A 26,052-nucleotide genomic window follows, 5' to 3' on the forward strand; every position below is an offset into this window, starting at 1 on the left:
CATTGTTGAAGACCTTATGTTTATGGAAATAACATTTCTGAACAATAAATTTTAAAAATCATAATATAAACTATTAGATATGTGTGTAAAATAATGAATAAATGACCATTAGAAGATGTAGATTCATAAAATTTCAAAATTTTAGAGATAAATAGTTGAACTATTCAGCCAAATGTCTGAGCCATATATAATGTCATCATTCTCCTTGTGTAATAGTTTGAAAACCAGTCATTACAGTATGAAGTCAAACTCTGGTTGCACATAATTTTATTTTGTTTCTCTTCATTTCTTCTCATGCCATATCCCAAGATAGCTTTCTATAGACTAATGCAATCAATTTTAAAATCTTCTTGCCACTAAGGGCTATTTTAGATTAAAAATATGCTGCAGGAGATGATCTGAATGAGTTAATTTAATTTAAGAGGAAGTAAAAGAATCAGAGTGTACAAAAACACTCTTAAATTTCCATATATTTATACAAATATTGAAAACAAATATTTCAAAAATTCCTATGGCTTTTAAAATTAAAATATAGTCCAGTTTTAAACTAAATATCTATATGTAAAGAATAAAAGAGTTACCTTTTTTATAAACCCATATGAATAAGCTAGGTTACCTGCTATTTTCTATTATCTAAATGTCTGTTTTCCTGCATTAACACATACTTAGCTTTATTCCACATTTATTTCAAAAACACAAAAAAATCCATATTTGTTCAACAGGGATGCAGAGTGGGTATTGTAACTCAAATCAGAGACTCTCCATATGCTAGTTAATTCTCTGAACCACAGTAAATATAAGTCTGTAGTAAGTTTGACGCAAGTTGCACTTATTGATCAGTTACTATGAATGAACACACCACCACCACCACCACCACCACACACACACACACACACACACTTCAGCCAAAGGGGAAGATCCCATGAGGGCTCCGGCATACTCACCTGGAGCACTACAGGGGACCTGACACTGCCATAACCAATATCAAAAGTTAAAAGCTGAAAACATAATCTGCATCTGAAATAAAAGCACAAGGTAACAAAAATACATTCTACTTGCTGTATTTACTCTATTATTTGATACTATATCATTACTAATCACTAAGGTTAAATTTCAAGGTCCATACTAATTACAAAGAGCAGTGGCTTGGATAATCCAAAATTGAATACAAGTTATCTTTGGATTTGGAATCTGTTTCGTTCCTTACAGAAAATACAAATATATCCAAAGTATTCATAATACATTAAACGAAGCAACGAAGTGACTCCATAAAAACATAATATGGAAAAGGAAGCTCTCCTACTCCTCCGTGCTAGGCATTCTTATTCGCATATAAAGCTTACATTCTTATTCGCATAAAAAGCTTACATTCTTATTCGCATATAAAGCTTACATTCTTATTCACATATAAAGCATGATAAAGCTTACATGAAGGCACCTCCTGTTTTGACATACTCGATTTAACATTTCCCCAGAAAAAGGCATTAAATTATACTCAAGTAAACTGAGATATGGAGATAAGAGTTAATGAATTTTGTTAATAAAAATCTATAAATAAAAACATACCTAGTCAATGGAAAGCATATATGATAAAAATAACTGAGCTTGAAAGGGGCTGCAGTTAAAAAGATAATTTAAATAACTGTGCCTTATTTCTTGTCACCACTATTTAAATACTGGTGAGTCTTTAACATGCTCTGAAGTTTTAGGATCAACAAATTAGAAAACATAAGTTTAGAAGTTCATTATTTTACACTGATATAAAATTTTCTAAGTAGCACCTACTTGTGATAATTAAGATATATTTTCACTAACAATCGATTGTTAGAAGTAGGGTTTTTTTTAAATTTTTTTTAACATTGAAATTTGTTTTTACCTACGGAAGACCTTTGGTCCCAGAGTAGATGTTTCACTGAATACTTCAGCTGCTAGCAGGAGTTTGCTAATTGCTTCCTTCATGTTATCAAAAGCCTGAAGAGGTGAACTTGTTCTCAGGAACGTCTCAAAAAACGTTTGCAGCTATGAACAAAGGAAAGGATTCACATGTTGAAACTACAATCTCAATTTGTCTCTCTATCATTTCCAAAGTGAACAATGTGAAAGAGCCCTTCAGGCTATCTCTCCTTGACACACTCAAAAAAAACTCCTTAAAAAGCAAAATTTGATCATTTAAGACATATATACATACATATATATTTTATATATACATATATATGTAAAATATACTGAAAGAGTATATAATATACTTAAGGTATGTTATATAATAAATATATATTATCACGTAATATATAATGTATATATATTGTATACATTTAAAAATATAAGCCCTCCGATTGAATGTGGGGTGCCAAAACATGCTGTAATTTAAATTACTTTAGAGGTGCTTACTCCATTTTTCTTCTCATTCCATGGCACGTAATCATGGAAAGTGAAGGGGAACTCACAGAGCTTGTGATCAGAACTGCCAAGTTTATTTTGTGACTCTTCTACCTAGGTGAACTTGGACTTGCAACTCACTCCTCCGAATTTTTGTGTCCTTTTCTTTAAAATGGGTTACTACCTACCAACAAGAGAGTTGTGAGGCCAAATTGCAAGAAAGTCACTGTAAAGTATGAAATTCAAATCTAAGCTTTTTATTATTATCCCTTTCCTGCGTATATCAGAACAAAAAGAACTATATCGAAATTGCTTCTTCTTCAAGGTGTTTTGCTGTGAGAGCTCTAGCCAACCACAGAAGAATCTAAGAAAATCTCAGTGTCCTCCTAACATGTTAATTTCAGGCTTCATGTGGCTAGAGAGAACGAGGCCATATTACAAAAAGGGGCAGGATGTTAGGTTTATGTCTTCATAGAAACACTATAGTTGGTATCACAAAGAGCTATTTTTATTTGCTTAAATATGAAAACAATCACAACAACAAAACTATATCTTGAGGATGCTTAACACCAAAGTTCAAGTCAAACTTTCTAAAAAGTATAAAACAGACCTCATATTGATTCATAAACTTTCTCTGGATAAACATACGCTTTCAAAAATGAAGAACAAAAAATATTTTTTGAAAAAACATGCAGCAGGTATACTATTAATATTTTTGGAAGAACAAACTAAATTTATCTGAGCTGCGTAAGACTGCAAAGTGAAAAACTTTTGTTGCTATAATAATGAAGGACAGATATTGGCACAAATCACCTGAGGGAGATGGTAAATGTATCTTTAAGATACGCAAGCAAAATTCACCCAAGAGAAGCAAATGCTGACTTCATAAACTCTTCCCAGCTGAAAACCAGAAACCTAATGAGATGTACACTTTAAGACCCTATAAACACATCATTAGCATTTGGCAGTTGGGGTGTTTTTCCCTCTCTAAGGACTAAGGAAAACGAATGTAATAACTGTATGATCAAAAGAAAATAAATCAAAGCTAACACTAAAAATATTAACACCCTTGAGCCAAAACAGAGTCACATGTTTTTCCAAATAAAAGTAACTCATCACATTTCACTCACTTCACCATATTATATAGAAAGGGTTATTGATAATATTATTGCATTTTTCTATTTTAATGTTTTCTGAATATCACAGGGTTCAAGGTTAATAATTTAAGAACGTTGGAAATGTTTGTGCAGCACATAGGATATATAAGATTTATTATCAAATTATATCCTCCATGGTAAAAAATAATTAGCAAATTACTGCTTAGGATTGTATTTATTCTTCTACTGTGGAAATGTGTATTTCTTAATTTTTGACTGTAATTAATTTTTCACCATGTGGAAAGCACTGTGTGCTGGGTTTGGGGGGACAAGGTACATAGCATGGTGGTAACTCTATAGACTTTAGAGGCTGAAAGTCACAGTCTCGACTTTGGTTCTCCTGTTACTACTAAATTGTGAGACCTTGCGGGATTACTAACAGTAACTTTATGGAGGTATTGCTAGGATTAAATCAGAGAATGTACATAAGGTACACCACCACCCATCACACATCAATCTTCAGTACACGTTAGCGCCTTTTATTAATTAAAACAAAAGTCCACAGCCTTCCTTCAATCAAGGAAGAACATTTAAAAAATATATGATAAGCCTTTCAATAGAAATATATTTAAAAGGGAGAAGAAAGAGGCATGGTGGGTAAATAGACCCCATCACTGGTATGTCTCCCAGCAGAAGTGAAAGAGGAGAACTGAAGGACCAAAATAACTGGCTTTCCTCCCATTTCCCTAAAACTCAGCCTTCCAAGAGAAGGACCAATGTCAACCACCAATCATGAAAGCAGGGGGACAAGAAGCTAGACAGTTGCCATTACAAACAAATGTGGAGAGAGGAGATAGAAATGGCATTTAAAAGGCACAATTCAAAACAGAGAGACTTCTTCATTTTTGTATTCGTTCTGTTACCAATCTTTGTCTCTATATGCATTTCCTTCTATCTCATTGCATGCATTTCCATTTATTTAAGTCCTTAAGTCAAAGAAAATTCTAGATGAGTCATCTCTTTATTTAGTACAGTGGCAAGCAAATTACATATGCCAGAAGTGAAAGTAGAATCATGCAAATGCTTACTATTTTTTTTTAATCATCAACTTTCAATAAGTCGCCCAGAGAGGGCAGAATACTTATACCAATTTTTGAAACTAATCCACTTAGGCTAAGTGGCAGACTTCTTTGACTGTCTGCTCATATTGTAATTTGTTACACTGATTGTATTTCTTTGGTCAAATACTTGAGTTCTGTGCATCTCAATGTGCTCGCACGTAGAAAGAGAGAAATGTGCTTGATGATTTCATGGGACAATGTCAAATCTGAAATTATTTGATAGTAATTCCATTCAACCCACAATACACTTTTCACTGAGGAGCTTTCTTAACCCAAACACAAATATCTGAAAGAACATCTTCACTTTTGTAAGTTAAAATCAGCCGTGAACTCAAATATCACGGAGACTTCTCTGTCTCTAGATCAAGACGTTTAATCGATGTTTTTGAATTACCTAAACATGAGAATATAAGATCCCAAGGAAATCAGTGCCTTGGCAGTAAGGTAAAAATGAATAAAAGAAGATCTTAAAACATTTAACATGACATGAAACTATTTTATGAACTATAAATTTTCCTCCTTCAGTACAAAAATGAAACACAAATTTAGTGCAAAATAAATTATGTAGAAAATGACCTTGTAAGATCATGGCTGTAAAACCAGGCAGTTAAAGCATCACCACTTGTTTGTACTTGTGTAAAATTCAAGCAATAACCCAGTAAGGTATCTGTAATTTCCACATCTAGCCATTGAAATATACGTAGATGGGTCAAAATTATCAACTAAAAATAGAAGGACAAGAGGGACTAAGGATGAACTTCAAAATATTTGTAGGAAAACTTCAGTTATGTTTTTAATATCTTAAAATATTTCTAAATTGCCCTTATATTCACCTCATTCCCCCACCCCACCTCTCACAAACCCCTCCTGTGCTAAATTCTGGGCTTCACCTGATTAATTTCCTTTATCCTCCCATAGGACCTTAGGCAGATGGTTCTCAGTGGCAAAGCATGTTGTTCTGTGTTAAACGTGTTGACTTTCTTGTTTGCTCTCACCATTAGACCATAAGATCTTTTAGGGCAGATACTGTACCATTTTATCTTTGGGTGGCCAGTATCTAACACAGGGTAGGTATTAAGTAAACACTGTTGAGTAACTAAACCTAAGTATAACATTACAGAAACCACAGAGACTTTGATAAGAGAAATAGTTTACTGGAGCTTCTGGATAACATAAATTTTCTCCTTAGGACAACATGTTTATCTCTCGCTTCCATCTCGTGAGCGAGGGAGGATGAGCATTTTTCTGGTGACTTGTAATAAAACCTTTGAAAAATAGAAGCTCACAGCTGTTCAGGAGAATTTTTGAGATAAGAAAAATATAAGAGTTAAAACACAGGATGAAAGATTAACCAATTTTAGAGTTTTTTTTTAAAGTCATGTTCTTGACTAACTGAGAAGCTATAGCAGAATACTGATATTTCAATATTTTGAATTTTCAGTAGTGTTTAATAGCATTGTACCTTATTAAAGCTTACCAGAATTTCCCTCAGTATTAATGCAGGAGAGAGAAGTTTTCATCTTCTCAAAATAAAGAATATTGGTACTTAAAACCATTTTGCAGCAACAAGCATATGAAAAGATGCTCAACATCACTAGTCATTAGGGAAATGCAAATCAAAACCACAATGAGGTATCACCTCACATCCATTAGGATGGCTACTATAAAAAAAAAACCCATAAAATATTAAGTGTGGGCAAGGATGTGAAGAAATCAGAACCCTTGAGCACTGTTGGTGGGAATATTAAATGGTGCAGCCACTATGCAAAACAGTATGGAGGTTCCTCAAGAAATCAAAATAGAATCACCATATGATCCAGTAATTCAGCTTCTGGGTACAGAGCCAAGAGGATTGAAAACTGGGTCTCAAAGAAATATTTGTTCATCCATGTTCACAGCAGCATTAGTCACAATAGCTAAATGGTGGAAGAAACTCAAGTATACATCCATGGATGAATGGATAGACAAAATGTAGTATATACAGACAATGGAATATCATTTAGCCTTAAAAAGGAAAGATATTCTGACACATACTGCAACTCAGATGAACCTTGAGGATAGTATGCTAGTTGAAATAATCCAGTCACAAAAGACACTGCCTGATTCCACTTATATAAGGTATCTAGAGTCGTCACATTCCTAGAAAAAGGAAATAAAATAGTGGTTGCCAGTGGCTTGGGGGGAGGGGGAAATGCGAAGTTGTTTAATGAGTATATAATGTCAGCTTTGCAAAAAGTTCTCAACACTGGTTTCACAACAAGGTAAATATTTTCAACACTACTGAACTGTACACTTAAAATGGTTAAGATGGTAAATTTCACGTTATGTATATATTACCACAGTTTTTAAAATTTTTTAAGTAATATTGTAGTTTTCACAGTCTTACTCCCTCCAATAACCATGTTTAAACACCTGTTAATTTTGTACCACAAAAGTCCAGAAGAACACCTTTTTAATGGTTATAAATTTTGCAAAAGAAACAAAACACAAAATAACCCCTCCCTTGCTCCATTTCTCAGCTCCTGCAAATATTGGAAATAGTTTCCATCTCTATTACGTCTCCTCTTACTCACTGTTTTATCCAGAAACAATCTTTTAACCTTGAACTTTTTGCTTGTTTAGTCTGAGAAATATCACACAGCAAGCTTGAATGCTCGTAGGAATGACCAAGAATAGAGGACAAATTTATGATGGAACACGAAGTCTAGAGGATGATCATTTCAGGTTAAAAGGAAAAGATCTTTTTTTTTTTTAAAGGAAAATATCTTATGATATTTTCCCTTAAAAGGAAATATCACATAAGAGTTCTGACTCAATTTTATCCATGGTAGAACTAAGGACACAACTAAATATATGAAATCCAAGAGTCTATGTTCTTTTCCAAGTTAAAAGGGGAATAAATATGCATTCAAATCTACCTCTTTTTAATACAGTTGGAATTTAATTTTTTGCGGTACGCGGGCCTCTCACTGTTGTGGCCTCTCCTGTTGCGGAGCACAGGCTCCGAACGCGCAGGCTCAGCGGCCATGGCTCACGGGCCCAGCCACTCCGCGGCATGTGGGATCTTCCTGGACCGGGACACGAACCCACGTCCCTGCATCGGCAAGCGGACTCCCAACCACCGCGCCACCGGGGAAGCCCAAGTCTATTGTTCCTGATTGATATTATTATTCTGCCTTTTACAGACTCAATTGGGATCTCTCTGTCTGACTCTGACCTAATCATTCTCTCTCCCTGGCACTTGCCAAACTCTTAAAGTGTATCTGAAGGAATTTGAACACCTCAGAATTTTATCCCAATGTAATATATTTTATATACAAAGTATTTTTTGATCACCTTATAATTCTCAATAAGAAACATGTTTATACATTTAATTTAAAATTTCAGTTACCATATGGCTCTAAATTTTAAAATATTTTTTCCAAAGAGTTACGATTACAATTACTTGTTGTACACAATTGGTCAGAAAAATAGAAATACATTACAAATCTTAATAAATAATTTATAAAATAAAAAGTAAAATTGGTTTGGAAATGCACCCCTTAGATGGATATGACTTCTTTTTATTCACTTAGTTGAGTCTTTTTATCCATTGAGACAGCAGTATTTATTGTTAGAATGAGAAGGGTTCAGCATTGGTATTAATATTATTTTCAATGTAAGCATGGAGAAGATTTGTTCACACAAATACACAGATGTAGATGGAAGGGTTTAGCTAGAGCAACATGACTTAATTCCTTGAGCTCCCTCCAAAGTATATGAAAAAAAAAACAAGTAGTGATTTATCATGAAATATTTAATTTTGTTAAAAACTGAAAACAATCTGAGTTGTGGAGGATTTGTTACTTGGTGATTAGCATCCTTCACTTTCTCTAATGAAAACCATATTTAAATGCACCTGTTTCGGGGAGGGGTTGCAAAATTTTTTCACCCTGGAGCCATTATTATTATAATATTAGGGATAGGTGAGCGCTAGGTCTTTCTTTTGAAGAGCAGAGGTCTGTGCATGAAGGGATGGGGAATAAAAAGCACCCGCTTTAGAGGTGCTGTCTCAGTGAGATCAAATTTTAGGAAGGTATACGTGGGAAAGATGAAGTTATGGGCATTGATTCTCTTGAAACTATCTATGGGCCTGTGAACCCCTTGGAGAGTCTTCATGGCTCCCCAGAGGCACACGACACCCCACTTGAGGATCATAGCTCTGGCTGTGTCTGGCCCAGAGAACACATCTGCTGCACGTCAGAGGGCTGTGGAAGGGGATGAAGGGCTGGTGAGCATTCTGGACCGTAGCAAGAAGTCTCCTTTGTGTTTTAAAGGGTCACGATTTAGGGGGGAAATCAGATATATAAAAACAGAAGGAAAAGAGGAAAAAAGATGTGAGAAAGGGAGGGAAAAAAATGACTAAATTACAAACCTAAGCACTGATGTGATTTTTCATTTCACGCACATGGGGTATTTGGATAAAATTCTATGTCATACTTAATAATACTCACTAACCCCAGCCAAGTTGACACCATGTGCCAGACACTGTGTGTTTCTCATGCACTGTTTTGTTTATATTCACAGCAATGCTATGAGGTTGATACTCATTATCCCCATTTTATAGATGAAGAAACCGAGGGCTGAGAACACAAATAATTTGCCTAAGGTTTTACAGCTAAAAGGTAACCTGTATGGGTGTTGAAACCAGTCTGCTTGGCTGCAAAGCCCCAGCATTACCTCTGCTACTGCGGCTTTGATTATACAGATTTAGGAATGTGGATGGACCCTGAAATATTGAAGAATGAATCATCTGTGTTTTTACTTTCACAGAAAATGTGTTTGAAACTGTCACAATTCTCTAACACCCACACATCTAACAAATCAACTCAACAACTTGAGCATTTGTGTAGCCTAATTACCTTTTGGAAAAACTAAGGACATTTCTTTGTGACTTACATGAAATTGCCTGAATCAAGAACAAATTCTGTGTTAAGTCAAATGATTTAAGAAAATAAATATTCTCGTCATTTGTTTTAGCTCATTGAAAATTGGCTTGCTTTAGGGTAAACTACAGAAAAACTCAATTAGGATAGCTTTTCCTCATTCTCTGGAATTAGGATAGTTTTTCCTCATTCTCTGGAATTAGGATAGTTTTTCCTCATTCTCTGGAATTAGATCAAAACTCCAATATTTAAGTAAGTTTCATGCTTCCAGTGACATGAATAATTTTATTCATTTGTACTTCTTAATAACCCTAAGCTTTAAAGCATACATTAAAATTGGAAATTCAGGAAGTAGATTCTGTGATTTAATCAGTTTCATGGTTAAAAATTTTTAAATTTCCCATATGTATATCAGAGAATTGATCAGGAGCAAGGTACCAAAATACAGAAGGCTATGAAGAGCATAAAAATTTAATTATTTGCTTTGAATGGTAGAACCCTGATTGCATTATATTCAACCTTCTCAGGGAGCTGGCAGGTTATCCTTATTGCCCCGTCTAGAATCTCTCAGTAGGATATAAAGGATTGGAGAGATTTTACAGAAAAAAGTAAAAGTTAGGGGCTTCCCTGGTGGCTCAGTGGTTGAGAGTCCGCCTGCCGATGCAGGGACGTGGGTTCGTGCCCCAGTCCGGGAAGATCCCACATGCCGCAGAGTGGCTGGGCCCGTGAGCCATGGCCGCTGAGCCTGCGCGTTCGGAGCCTGTGCTCCGCAACGGGAGAGGACACAACAGTGAGAGGCCCACATACCGCAAAAAAAAAGTAAAAGTTGTAAGATTTTATCATTGGACTCTGTGGACATATGTCTACTCATTTTCCTTATATGAATGCCATTGTTCAAGCAGGTCACAGTTTCTTCATTTTCAGTGCCTAGAATGCACGGTCGAATGCCTGCTGCTTCTAGTTTGGTTTCTCCAACCTCACTCTGGCTTCCACCCCAAACGCTGGATAAACTGACCCTTACTAGGGTGCACAGATTCCTAATTATTCTCTTCTCGCCTTCTTATTGGAATACATCACACTTCATCATCCTACTCTCCTCCAAGGGAACTGACCTGTGAGTTGAGGTCCCATGTTTTTGAAGAGAACCCTTGATCCCATGGTGGCTGAGAAGCAGGCACTTCTGCCTGGGTTGTTTTTACAGTAATGGGGACCTGGACAGCTGGGACCTGCCTTGTCACACTAGGCAGGCTGAGCAACTAGTTATTCTGCTCACGTCTTTGAAGTGGCAGGAGGGAGAGGGAATGAGGTGGAGAAAGGCGGGGAGGAAAGTGAGCGGGAAAAGAAACACCAACCTCCCAAGGCGAGAAACTTATTCTATGCAGGGCCCTCGGGCGGGTTTTGGAGCAAAGGAGACCGAAGAGCCAGACAAATGGAGACGAATCATGTAACTGGCTAGTCTGCCGTGACAGCAGGAAGCTCTCCTCCTCTCCACCTCCTCACTTCCCGCTTCTCTGTCCCACCTGCTTCCATGTTCTCTGTCTCAGGAAAGGGCACCACCAGTCACATCATGGCTGCAGAGTCCTCTCTGAGCCCTCTCTGTCTAGTCCCTCTCTCTCACCTCACCACTGACTCTTGTTTCTACCTCCAAAAGGTGCCAGTTTCTCACCTTCTTTTTTTTTTTTTTTGGTCCGCGGGCCTCTCACTGTTGTGGCCTCTCCCGTTGCGGAGCACAGGCTCCGGACGCGCAGGCTCAGCGGCCATGGCTCACGGGCCCAGCCGCTCCGCGGCACGTGGGATCTTCCCGGACCAGGGCACGAACCCGTGTCCCCTACATCGGCAGGCGGACTCTCAACCACTGTGCCACCAGGGACGCCCTTCTCACCTTCTTTAGATCACCACCTCACCGACCCGTCCAAGCCACCATCCTCCTCACCCAGATGCCTTGCAACTGGTCACTCTGTCCCCACTCATAATCCTCTTCAGTCTGTTCTCTACACAGCAGCAGCAGAGTGGGCTTGAAAAGGCAGATCTCATGACGACACTGTGGTGTTCTGTGATCATGCCTGGACTCTCCTACCTCAGGGCATCGGAATGGGCCCTTTGCTGGGAATGCTTTACCACTAGCTCTTCAAATGACACTCAGCCTCCTCCATGAAGCACAGCTCAGATGTCACTTGGTCAGGGAGATCTTGCTACCTCTCAAAAGTGGGCAACCCAGTCACTTTCTACACAGCCTCCTCCCTCGTTGCATTCTTAGCAATATTAAAAATCTGCATTATGCCAAGGGAAGTAAGTCAGACAGAGAAAGACAAATACTGTATGACGTCACTTATATGTGGAATTAAAAAAATACAACACACTAGTGAGGATAACAAAAAAGAAGCAGACTCACAGATATAGAGAACAAATTAGTGGTTACCAGTTGCCGGGGTGGGGGGGAGGCAGTGAGGGGGGTGGGAGGTACAAACTATTGGGTGTGAGATAGGCTGAAGGAGGTATTGTATAACACGGGGAATAGAGCCAATATTTTGTAATAACTGTTCATGGAAAGCAACCTTTCAAAGTTTTATTAAAAAATTGTAGTTCTCTATATTTGTTTATATATGTATAATTAATTTTTATCTGTATTTCATCTACTATTCAACACAAGAATAAACTCCATGAAAGCAGGGACTTTGTCTTGTTTGTTACTATATCACTTGAACCTAACAAAATGTCTAGCATATGAGACACTTCATATGAGAAGTGCCCAGTAAATATTTGTACAAGGAATCAAAAAACTTATTTAACCCATAGGAAACTAGTCCTGTCTTTCACATAGAAAAAGTGGTTCAGAGAGGTTGAAAGACTTGCCTGAGGTCACACAGTTGGTATAAGGATCTTCCTACTGCACATCCATATCTAGGCCTCTAGAGGTCATGCTTTGGGATTTTTGTTTTTAGTTCTGTAGATTCAGCACTATAGATCCAGTACTAGTGATTTACTTCTCTCTCCTTTAGAGTAAAAATGCAATTGGATATACGCTTCTCACTCAGCCTGAAAGAACGTCATCATTGTCTTATTTGTATTTTAAAATCACATTTTTTTCCTTTAATGGTAACTCCTTGAAAGCATGAAAATGTAACATAGTTCCTCAGCGTAATGTTTTTCTTCTTTGACTTCTGAGTTTAAAGTAATAATTTCACTCTCTGTGACTTGAATACATATTCTTTATGTAGATAATTTGGGTAATCAAGCACATGGGAAAATTCTCATGCCTTTCAAATATATCTGGAATCAAATTTCTGATAGAAATCAATTTGGAACAGTACTTTTTTTTTTTTTAAGATGCTGGGGGTAGGAGTTTATTAATTAATTAATTTATTTTTGCTGTGTTGGGTCTTCGTTTCTGTGCGAGGGCTTTCTCTAGCTGCGGCAAGCAGGGGCCACTCTTCATCGCGGTGCGCGGGCCTCTCACTGTGGCGGCCTCTCTTGTTGCGGAGCACAGGCTCCAGATGCGCAGGCTCAGTAGTTGTGGCTCACGGGCCTAGATGCTCTGCGGCATGTGGGATCTTCCCAGAACAGGGCTCGAACCCACGTCCCCTGCATTAGCAGGCAGATTCTCAACCACTGCACCACCAGGGAAGCCCGGAACAGTACTGTTTTAGACAGGTAAAGGAGGCTGTGATGGCTGGAACTATTGGATTCTGGAAGACTAGACACCAGGCATCAGGAAGCTGGTTTAGAAGGGGACACATACCACATATAGATACATATAAATACAGGGATACCAGGAATTCCTCTCTTGTTTGCAGTCCCTTTCTCCAAATGGTAAAACTTGCTTCACAGAGCTTCTAATAACTATTAATAGTTTCATAAGCATGGAGGTGAGGGAGAGAGGACAAGCTGTTATGAGACAGAGGATAGACTGGGGGGTATGGGGATGCTCCATATCAGGAAATGAGGAAGTCAGAGAATGACTGCTTTACTGGAAGATGCTCCAAAGAGACAGAATTTTAAAAAGCAATGAAATATGTCTGTATATTGCAGTACGTATAGAATACAGCACGATGCGTGCGTGCAGGATCCTGGGAAAGAATCCATCTGTGTCTACCTTAGTAACATTCAGAGACATGAACGACAAACTTTCAGTTCCACCTCACAATATTAGGTCATTTATACAATTCAAAGGAATTCAGGCTAAAAACCGATTTGAGGTTCAGGTTGAAATCAAATAGAAGTACACACAGAAGATACGTGGATAAAAATAATGCACTCTCAGATGCTGAGTCGAAAGTGCTAGTGCTAACTTTACAGTAATTAAAAAAAAAACCTATGTGTTGCAAAATCTCCTTAAATGGAAAAACAATTCCCAGTGACTTACAAATGTTGATATCATTCCAAATAACTGTGTAACCTAGGCAATTTAAATTGCACTGAAGATTTACCACCATTCAGAATCTCTACTTAGCAATATAGCCTTACTACCACAGCATGGATTATCAAATAACTTTTCAAAAATAAATATGTATATTCCAGTGAAAGAAAATGGTCAAAGATTTGCTGTCCAAATATTTTTGCTTTCTCTTTTTCTTTCACTATTGGACAGTGCAGGCAATACCTATAAAGACCACTTGGGGGCAATACAGTATTTTTGTTGCGTCTCATCACATAGCTATGTAGGTTTCAGAGAAGATTGCTGTTTCTTTCAAATTTGAAGCCCCATTTTAATGTATGGGAGGGAAAAGGCTGTATTTCATTTTAAACTTACAATGCATAAATCACATAAGACAAATGCAAGTCAGATTTTCTCCTGAAGGGAACAAAAGTCTGTCTTCTTTTAGCAGACAAATCAGTCTTACCTAGTTGGCACATTTGGGAATATTTTATATTTAGAATTTGTCACAGCTTTAGAGATAGATCTCAAAGAATAAAGGAAACTGTAAATAGAAATGTTTAAAATGACAAACATATAATGATCTTCAAAATGTACTGGTGGAAAGTTATTTTGTTTCTATACCTAAAGTGAAAATGTAAATATCACCTGTCTTCTCCACTGGGTATATATTTTAGAATAAACTTAAGCATTAAAGTAATTAATTTTTGACGACATTTACTCCCGTTGTCTTCACTGTTATTACTCTGCATTCACATCACACTTTGTAAAGGGGTTATTTTATTACTGATTAATCTTTTCAGCAAGTTGATGAGTGGAGTCTCTATTCCAAGTCATTTCTCTCCCCTCTGTCTGCTGAGTATTAAGTATTGTGTCAGGCACTGAAGGTTTTCCTTTTGTAAATCAAAAATAAACATAATCTCTTCTTTAAAGAATTTTACATGTATTTAGGCAAGTAAATTTTTCTGCTTCGTTTTTGTTCTCTTGATTCTTTTATTTACTTTATCTAATTTTTTTCTCCCAGTCTATTTTCTTGTCCTCAGAAGATATTTAACATTACCACAGGGATGCAAAACTCAGGTGAGCCTTGTTGTCAAAGTCCAAGAATCAAGGCTTATGAAACTTATGAAATTAAATTTGGTAACTCTCTTGGTGCCTTCTTAGAAGTGAAAAAAAAATCAGGAAGATGGCAGGGAGTTTTGCCTTAATTCATGGGTCCATTAACAGAGATTCATCTTAACAAATCCTTATCATATGGAGGGTAGTGAAGGAAGAGATTATAGCTGCTCTGCCTTTGAACATCTTTCTGGCTTAGCTAGCTCATCTGTTGAAGAAATAATGAGAAACTGAAAAATTAAGATGGTGTTCCCTGAGGATGCTTAAACTGCTCTGGAGCACTGCTTACAAGAGTCCTCATTTTTCATGCTCAGTTTTTACTCTAAACCCTTGTTTATTTTATAAACTTCTGATCAGCGAGGTGTACCAGAAATCAGAGCAATAAGTCTGTACGGGATAACAACAGAAAGAGGAAGAGCCTCCATAAACTAATTTATAAGAGCTTCTGTGATGTCCACAGGCCATCCACTCCTAGGCTCCAGTTTGGAGAAATGACACTTGATCTTTTTGCAAATCCTTAACTAGGCATCTTCCTCATCCCGACACAGGCATCCACTAGATGGCGCCAAGGAGAAGGGAGCTTTGAACAGGACAGGTAAAGTGGGGGCGGGGAGCAAAGGAGCAGGCAAATACACACCCTAAACCCCAAACTACCACTGAGGCCTTCCCTCTTCCATCTCTCCAGCATCCTGAATGGATTCACTTACTTCACCTGATTTCACACTGAAGTCCCTGAATATCAGTTAACCTCCATTTTTCTGGATGGATAATTAACACTTGTCCATCAGTTTTCTTGCATTAAAGGAAATAATAACTAGCAAATTTATTCATTAGGGTTAAGTTTCACCTTTATGTTGTCACTACAATGCATATATACAATGTGTCCATATCAGATAATTATATCTGTTCACTATGTTAGTTCAGAAGAGATGACATAATTAACAAAGATGGTATATATAAATTCAGTATATTTATCTTCTGTTGCAGAGCCTACTCTAAAATTTATCTGCTGTCGCAGAACCTATTCTAAAATATTTCCCCAAGTTTCAGTTTTTAGCAAGTTACAATTAACAAGATACCTTTAACAAAAATGATAATGATAGACAATCATTCACTGATTAATATTTTTTGAGGGCTTCCCTGGTGGCGCAGTCGTTAAGAATCCGCCTGCCAATGCAGGGGACATGGGTTCGAGCCTTGGTCCAGGAAGATCCCACATGCTGCGGAGCAACTAAGCCTGTGCGCCACAACTACTGAGCCTGCGCTCTAGAGCCCGTGAGCCACAACTACTGAAGGCCGTGCGCCTAGAGCCCGCGCTCTGCAACAAGAGAAACCACTGCAATGAAAAGCCTGCACACCACAACGAAGAGTAGCCCCTGCTCAATGCAACTAGAGAAAGCCCGTGTGCAGCAACGAAGACCCAACACAGCCAAAATAAATAAATAAAATAAGTAAATTTTTAAAAATATATATTTTTTGAGTGCCTGGCACACACAGATTTTGCCTGCAGTTCTGAAAGCTTAGGTTCATGGGTTTAAATGATCACTTTTGATCAAGTAAGCATGGCCATGATTAATGAATAATTTTCTTAGGCTAATAATCCAGGTTCAGTATTAAGAATAAATAAATGTACAAAATTACCCGAAAGCCTTTTATGGAACAAAGATGGAAATGAATGAGTGAATAAAATGAATGAATAAAGGAAATTTTTCAACACAAGAGACAAAGTTGCCATGGGCAGCATCAATGCCATCAACAGCATAAAATTATTTTGCATTTATGCACTTTAAAATCCTGGGCAGTTGCAAAATAATCATTCTTTTTCTAGAGTTAACATATACCTGAAATAATATTTAACACCAATATGGGCTCATTAGATAAGTGTTATTTTGCAATTATTATTTAGGTTTTTATTGTAAGTCAGCTCTCATCACATGTTTATTCAATTTTATTCTGGTTATCTATAATTTCTATTTATATAAAATCATACTTTAAAATGAACACCCTGATGCAATTTTTAAATTTAATCCAAGCAAGAGTAGACCAAGTAATACATCAACTCTTTTTACAAACTCCCAGAAGCAGGCTTTTATTCACATTCCTTCTACAGCTGACATAAATCTCCTGGGCCTACAGAAGGGCCAGATGCTCAGTGAAGAAGTCTTTTACAAGGTCTGCTCCATAGTCTGCAGTTTAGATGTAAAATGAAGATCAGGAGAAGAACACTTCCTCAAGTTGAAAAACTATAATGTAACTTTATACCTGCTTCGAAAGACATTACTCATTTTTACCTTGAGAATATATGAGCTATCTCACCTGACATTATGAAAGGCACTGTATCAATATTGACGGCAAATGAGGCTAACTTTATCCCTACAACTGTATCATGGTTCCCAAACTGAATAAGAGACATATGCATCTTTTAAAAGGGGTCCTTGTAAATAACAACATGCCCCTCTTTGCCAAGGTTCACTCTCTCCTCTGTGCACATTTGCTGATTTGCATCGATGTGAGAGGGAACTGTGGGCACTGGAAATGGAAGAATGGTCCCCCAAAGGCCAGTGCAGTGGTGGTAGAGAGCTGGTGATTCAGAGACTGGGCGGCAGCTTGTTTTAACTTTGGTTTCCATTGGAGGTGATTCTCATAGATACTGACGTGAGCAAAGACGGCAATGTCCTGTGTTTTCCCTTTTCCATCAAAGTGGCCCTGCCCAGAAATTCAGATGATGACATCTGCCTATTACGTTTCCTGGAAAGCCACTAGAAGATCATTGCAAAATACAGGGCTGAATTAGAACAGCTAGGGATTAAATATCCTTGGGCAATTTCTTCACATGGTTAAACAATTTTAAATGATCTTTGATTGAATGCCACACAAGCATTTATCAAGAGCTGATTACATTCAAGGAATTATCCTCATGTAACCTCTGAATATCAAATATCAACAAAAGAACGCCTTCAAATATGGAATGGCTGATCAAAATACAAATTCATTTAAGTTATGTCTCAACTAGAGAAAATAAGGCTTTGGATAGGTCTTCCCGCCAGAAGTCACAAATCACTCCAGCAATACATTTTCATCAAAGCAGTCAGCTATGATCACAAGTATACAGAATCTCCAGACATCATAAAGAAGTTATAGACAGGAGAGCTTCCTCTCTGCTGGATAACTTTCCAATGGATGACGGGATAACTTGTGACTTTTTACTCTAAGAACCAAATTTAAATTTCTTGCAGTTAATCTACATGACTTGCATATAAAGACAGCCATGGATGTATTTGACTGAAAGGTATAGTTACAGTGTCTGTGGAAGAGTTCTACTCTTCAATGCATAGGTATAACTGGAGTGTTTTATAATTGAATTGAGAGATTTTTCAGGGAAGAAATGTTTGAATAAAATATTGCTTGCAGTTGAATTTATTATATTCACCAAGAAAATGACATTGCTTAACAGCAAGCAGCAAAAATGGTGGTTTTAAAACTGGATCGAAGGATATAATAATCAAATGTTGCATTTGTTATTAATTTTCTTTCTTCTCTACCTCCCTTTCCCTTTTAAATTTGAACATTCTTTGGAAACATCTAACACTTATATTTTAAATTATTTTTACTGTACAGAAGGGGATTTTAGAAAAGTTTAGTTTATAAAGCTTCTATTTCCATTATTTCTCAAATTTGCATTAATGATGTTTTTCAACTCTCTCCAAAGCTATAGTACATAAAGTATCTCAGCAGCAGACATAATTGGAAATAAATGAGCTCATAGTTATATCTGTTATTACTTTCATACTCCTTTAGCTGCCAGAATGTTCTATAAATGGCCACCAATAACCAGTTTAGTGGGCTTGCCTCACTGCACAGTGCATAAATCACTACTGATTTAACCGAGTAATTTAGCCTTTGGATTCAGGACTCAGTACAAACACACACACACACACAAATTATGTTTTGTGGAAATTTAAGAACAGTATTTAATAAAACATTGATATCACATGGTTAGTCTTTAAAGTGGGTTTTGGTCCTGTCCTCCACGTTAGAATTGAAAACCATTTCTGTATTTTTTCACTTCTAAAAATATCACACGGTAGCTGTATTTTGGAGAATGGTTAAGTGATTTAACAGATAAGTATAATCTATTTGCTTTAAGTGAAGCTATAAGTACTTCAGTTGGGTAAATAAATAGACCCTTGTTTTCTGAATCTATCTGTAGCCTCAAGTACAACTTTGACCTCTAGAAGGAAATAATTGCTCTCTGGCACATGAATCCAGGAAGCTGCACTACCTCCCTTTGAGAGCAGATAACAGTACTGTCCAGAATAATCAGGCAAGATCTTGAAAAGACAAATCCCAAGGAGAGGATGAAAATGACAAGAACTGCAAGCTTTCCCATGCTACAACTGCGGCTCACATCTGTCCTGCAGACATGACAAAGATATGAATAACAAACAAAGCAGTGAACAAAGCATGAAAATCTAAAGGAAACCAAATCACAAAGAGCTTTCTTTGCATATGATTTTCCTTTAGGAAATACATAAAAACCGTCACACAAAAAAGCATATCATTTCTACCAGTCACTTCTACTGGGGTTGGGGGATGTGGTGCTTAATAAAGAAAAAACAAAACAAAACTTAAGAACAATTACTTGGACTATCTAGGAGCTTCAGTTTCCCATCAAGATGGTGAACTATTATAGGTTAAATGAGATTAATATGAATTTAACTAAAGAACAAATGAAAACTTGTGTGAAAATGATTTTGAAAAATATTTTGAACTGGCTTGGCCAGTGGTGGCAGTGGGCAGGGATTGCTGGAGTTTGAGGAGGTGTTGCCAGAGGTTTCTTTGAGAGGACAGTTTGGAGGAAAGCATTTTTGTTTCCCTCCTGCCTCACCCTGTGGTCCCCTAGGACATTCACTGCCTGCTCCTTTCTTGTTAAGGATGTGAAGCCCACCCCAGGATTCAGGTTGCTGAATGTCCCGCTCAGATGAGGAGGTGATGAGATGTGTGTGATTACATCACATCTGGCATTCACTCCTCTACCCTATTCTCTCTCAAACCCCAAGTTTGATGGATTACAATGAAGGGGAGTGCCTCCTCCCAGGGCTTTTCTATCTAAGAGGTTAGGGAGTGAGATTCTGACCAAGGAAGTCACCTGATACCGTAGTAGCAGAGAGAAGTGATCAAAAGTGGTTTTACAATGCCTGGAACTCATCCTCATACCTCTTTTGGATTTACCTGGCCTTCCCCCAATATGATAATGGTGAGAATAAATAGTATCTGCAGGATAACTTAAGCTCAAAGGACAAAATAGGGGAAAAATGAAAAGTATAGCTGCCTGGAAAGAAAAGCAACAAACTAAATACCATATATCACGCTCCTAAAACTAAAGGACAAGGGGTTCTGTGGCAATGGATAGCACATTGGACTTCTAAAACCAATGGGTTAGGAATTTAAAATAAGCATGATTAATATACTCATACTAGGAATAATGGAAGATAGTAGCAAAATAAAATATTAAAGAAGATCATTAAAAAGAACCAAGAGGAAAAATAGTAAGAAATCAATAGATAGAAGTAAAAATGTGCATAGTTCTCAAGTTAAGGGGTATCGGCACATGAAGGAAGGGGTCAAAATCTGGACAACAGAAGAAAGAAAGACGAAACAGTGAGCAAAAATATTCCAAGAAATAATGGAAACAAATTTCCCAGAATTAAAGAGTAAAGACTTCAGGTCCAAACTGGAAACACAAATAAGAAAAGAAACAAATCCAGGGGGATGTTGTGAACAGTTTAGGGGATGTGAGGGTGATAAATTCCTTGATAAAGTTTGGTTAGGTTTGGTTTTTTAAGAAAACAAAACAAAACAAAAAGTGATTATTTCAACCAGAAATAAAAATCTACACTGTAGATCTACACTGCAATGTGGGGAAGTAGTGTAGAGAGCAAATGATATTAGTCTTAAGGGGGCAGAGTGGGAGATATTAAAAATTTAAGAACTTAATAGGAGAAAATAAACATGAATGTATGTCTTAAATGAAGGATATCCACTGCATGTTATATTAAGAATGTATAATTTTTAAGCTGACAGAAGAAAATTCAATCTTTACAGTGAAAAGCAGGAAAAGATATTTTAAATAAAGCAAAAAGAATGCATTGAAAAATTTAAAAAATAAGATGGTAGTCACAATCTAGGCACATCAGTTAAAAATCATAAATTAGGGCTTCCCTGGTGGCGCAGTGGTTGAGAGTCCGCCTGCCGATGCAGGGGACGCGGGTTCGTGCCCTGGTCCAGGAAAATCCCACATGCCGTGGAGCGGCTGGGCCCATGAGCCATGGCTGCTGAGCCTGCGCGTCCGGAGCCTGTGCTCCACAACGGGAGAGGCCACGGCAGTGAGAGGCCCAGGTACCACAAAAAAAAAAAAAAATCATAAATTAAAAACGAAGATTCTCAGATTGGATGAAAACAATCAATTCCAAAACTATATTGACTATTTAAAAATACATTTACTACAAAGACATGTAGAAAGGGTAAAATTAAAAATACATATGGTAAAACAAAAATATGAACTAAAAGAAAACTCACAGCTGACGAAAACAGAAATTAAAGCAGTAGTATCCTAAGACAAAAGAAAGCTAATATATACTGGTTAAAGGAACTACGGAGAAAGAAGTTGTACCCATGATAAATAACAGGTAGCAAAACAATATAACTTCAAAATAGTCAACCCACTGAATGGCAGGGAGAAACAGACCAACAACTGTAGTTGGAGATTTTAACACATTCCACTTAGCAACTATCAGATCAAGAGGAAAACAAATAGGTATCTGCAAAATATGATTAATAAGAGAGCCTTTAACTATTAATATATACAGAATTTCTATACCCATGTAGAGTTTTTCTTTTCAAGCACCCATGGAAGGTTTTTTTTAAATAGAAAGATTATTAATAAACGAAAGCCTGGATAAATTCCAAGACAGCAGTAGCATACAGGATTTGTCCTCTGATAATAATGCAATATATTAGAAATTCATAACAAAAAGATAGCTGAAAAAGAATCCTTTGTTTATAAATGGAATAATATGTTATTAAATACCTTGAGTTAAACAAGGCAATCATAAAGAATATTAAAAAATAATTAGAATTAAATAATTCAAAATTTATGGGACATGACTAAAGCAGGACATAAAAGGAACATATAGCTTTAGCCATTTTTACTAGGAAACAAAAAATGTTAAGCATAAAGGAGGCAAACATTCAAATAAAGAAACGATAAAGAAACAATAGAGCAAACAAACAAAACACTAGAAGCCAAGAAATGACACAAATAAGGGCATAAATCTGTGAAACTGGGAAAAACAACTTCAAAATTATGAAAAAGATTAACAAAATAAAAAACTAGTTTCTTTAAAAAGATTTAACCAACTCTAAAAAAAAAAACTTCTGGCAATTCTAGTCAAAAAATTAAAAAAAACACATATCTACAAAGGATAAATTTAAAAAGATGAAATAGCTATAGACACAACAGATACAAAAATCAAAACATTATAATCAACTATACACTAAAGAATTTGAAAATTTGACGAAATTGGTAACCCCCCCAAAATTGCCAAATTGTACAAGAAGAAATTGAGAACTTAAAATCAAAATGTTTTGATTTTTTGTTTTAATAATGTTGAATGTTTTAATAAGTTGAAATATCAATGCTATTTTAAAAAACCTCCAAAACCTCCAAAAAACCTCCAAATCTATTTTTTTCAAGAGACTTGTACCAAATTCCTGAGGGTAAGCTAATTTCTATCTTATATAAGTTGCTCCAAAAAACTGAAAAAAAGTGAAAGTTATCCAGTTTAATTTTATGAAGCTATAATAATCTCAACTGTAAAAACCAAGTATGAGAAATATAAGAAAATATAAGTCCACATCATTTATGATCAAAGGTATAAAAATTGTAAATAAACAAATCCAACAGAGTATTGAAAATAGCACAGACTTATCAAGTAGGTTTTATCTCATTTATGCAAGGAGGTTTTATTAAGAGAAAATCTAGCAATATAATACACATAAACTTGAGGAGGAAAAAAAATCATGATTATCTCAAAATGCAGAACAAAAGTGTTGGTGAAGTTCAAAATCATTTCATGATGAAGATTTCCAGCAAACTAAAAATAAAAGAGAATTTCCTTGACTTGGTAAAGTTTATAAATCCATATGTCTTAGAGTTATATTGTAAAAAGATTTATAAATGAAATCATATGATGTATTTGTTTCAAAATAAATTAGTGTTAGGGAAAGGGAGTAGAGAGGGTACAGATGAAACAAGACTACCTATAAATTGTAACGGCCGAAATGTAATGATAGATCCATTGTACTTAATTATATTATTCTCACTACTTTGGCACACATTGCAAAGATTACATACCAAAAACCTACAGCGAGCATTTTACTTAACGGAGAAACTTGAGATGTGCCCATCTTAAAAGATGTTCAACTCAAGAACATCCACTATCAGTTCTACTTTTAAAGATTCTTGGCAACATTAGTCAAGGAAAAGGAAAAAAAAAAAAAAGAAGAAGGAAGTAGAAAAGAAGATAGCCAAGAATTAAAAGGAAAGAGATTAACATGACCTTATTTGCAGATAAAACACCTAGTAAAACCAATGATATTAATAGTTAAATTATTGGAACAAGTTTATCAAATAGAAATTCCACTTTAAAAATAGTATTTCTTGAAGATGGCAGACTAGAAGAACATGGAATTCACATCTCTGCACAACTAGGGCACCTACCAGGCATACTGGGGGACTACAGACACCAAAGGGGATGGGAGGAACTGCCAATGACCAGCTTGCAGGAGGTCGGGCCCAAGCTCCTGTGGTGGGAGCTCTGAGTCCAAACCACTGGACTAAGAGAGAACCTCAGACCCCAGGTTAATCGGAGTGAGGCTTCCCAGAGGTCCTAATCTCAGCACCAAGACCTGGCTCTATCCAACTGCCTGAAAGCTCCAGTTTTGGACACCTCAGGCTAAACAACCAGTAAGAGAGGAATATAGACCCACCTATCAAAAAAAAAAAAAAAAAGAAATGACAAAAGAATATGTTACAGATGAAGGAGCAAGGTAAAAACCTACAACACCAAATAAATGGAGACGAAATAGGCAAACTACCTGAAAAAGAATTCAGAGTAATGATAGTAAAGATGATCAAAAATCTTGGAAACAGAATGGAGAAAATACAAGAAACATTTAACAAAGATCTAGAAGAACTAAAGAGCAAACAAACAATGATGAACAAAAAAATAAGTGAAATTAAAAATACTCTAGAAGGAATCAATAGCAGAATAACTGAGGCAGAAGAACAGATAAGTGACCTGGAAGATAAAATAGTGGAAATAACTGCCAGGGAGCAGAATAAAGAAAAAAGAATGAAAAGAACTGAGGACAGTCTCAGAGACCTCTGGGACAACATCAAATGCACCAACATTAGAATTATAGGGGTCCCAGAAGGAGAAGAGAAAAAGAAAGCATCTGAGAAAATATTTGAAGGGATTATAGTTGAAAGCTTCCCCAACATGGGAAAGGAAATAGCCAATCAAGTCCAGGAAGCGCAGAGAGTCCCATAGAGGATAAACCCAAAGAGAAACACACCGAGACACATATTAATCAAACTATCAAAAATTAAATTCAAAGAAAAATATTAAAAGCAGCAAGAGAAAAGCAACAAAAAACATAGGACAGAATCCCCATAAGGTTAGCAGCTGATCTTTCACTAGAAATTCTGCAAGCCAGAAGGGAGTGGCAGGACATATTTAAAGTGATGAAAGGGAAAAACCTACAACCAAGATTATTCTCCCCAGCAAGGATCTCATTCAGATTCGACAGAGAAATTAAAACCTTTACAGACAAGCAAAAGCTAAGAGAATTCAGCACTACCAAACGAGCTTTACAACAAATGCTAAAGGAACTTCTCTAGGCAGGAAACACAAGAGAAGGAAAAGACCTACCATAATAAACCCAAAACAATTAAGAAAATGGTAATAAGAACATACATATCAATAACTACCTTACATGTAAATGGATTAAATGCTCCAACCAAAAGACACAAACTGGCTGAATGGATACAAAAACAAGACCCGTATACAGGCTGTGTATAAAGACCCACTTCAGACCTAGGGACACATACAGACTGAAAGTGAGGGGATGGAAAAAGATATTCCATGTAAATGGAAATCAAAAGAAAGCTGGAGTAGCAATTCTCATAGCAGACAAAATAGACTTTAAAATAAAGACTATTACAAGACACAAAGAAGGACACTACATAATGATGAAGGGATCAATCCAAGAGGATATAACAATCAAAAATATTTATGCACCCGACATAGGAGCACCTCAATACATAAGGCAAATGCTAACAGCCACAGAAGAGGAAATCGACAGTAACGCAATCATAGTAGGGGACTTCAACACCACACTTTCACCAGCAAACAGATCATCCAAAATGAAAATAAATAAGGAAACATAAGCTTTAAATGACACATTAAACAAGATGGACTTAATTGATATTTATAGGACATTCCATCCAAAAACAACAGAATACACTTTCTTCTCAAGTGCTCATGGAACATTCTCCAGGATAGATCATATCTTGGGTCACAAATCAAGCCTTGGTAAATTTAAGAAAACTGAAATCATATCAAGTTTCTTTTCTGACCACAACACTATGAGACTAGATATCAATTACAGGAAAAATTCTGTAAAAAATAAAAACACATGGAGGCTAAACAATATGCTACTAAATAACCAAGAGATCACTGAAGAAATCAAAGAGGAAATTTAAAAATACCTAGAAACAAATGACGATCAAAACACGACAGCCCAAAACCTATGGAATGCAGCAAAAGAAGTTCTAAGAGGGAAGTTTATAGCAATACATGCCTACCTCAAAAAACAAGAAACATTTCAAATAAACAGCCTAAACTTACACCTAAAGCAATTAGAGAAAGAAGAACAAAAATACCCCAAAGTTAGCAGAAGGAAAGAAATCATAAAGA

The 26,052-nt window shown here is 36.5% G+C and overlaps 1 protein-coding gene across 1 annotated transcript in view; it reads right to left on the reverse strand.

Annotated features, from left to right (window-relative positions):
- CPED1 (cadherin like and PC-esterase domain containing 1) overlaps positions 1-26,052 on the reverse strand; it is a 303,302-nt gene that overhangs the window by 174,839 nt on the left and 102,411 nt on the right. Inside the window, exons 7-8 of the mRNA XM_082661907.1 lie at positions 1,877-2,019; positions 945-1,017 (exon numbers count right to left, since the gene is read on the reverse strand). Coding sequence (XP_082518033.1) covers positions 945-1,017; positions 1,877-2,019 — 216 coding nt within the window. The remainder of the gene's footprint in view (positions 1-944; positions 1,018-1,876; positions 2,020-26,052) is intronic.

This window comes from Grampus griseus (genome assembly GCF_964374135.1).
Source record: "Grampus griseus genome assembly, chromosome: 9".
In the NCBI taxonomy this organism is placed as follows: Eukaryota; Metazoa; Chordata; class Mammalia; order Artiodactyla; family Delphinidae; genus Grampus; species Grampus griseus.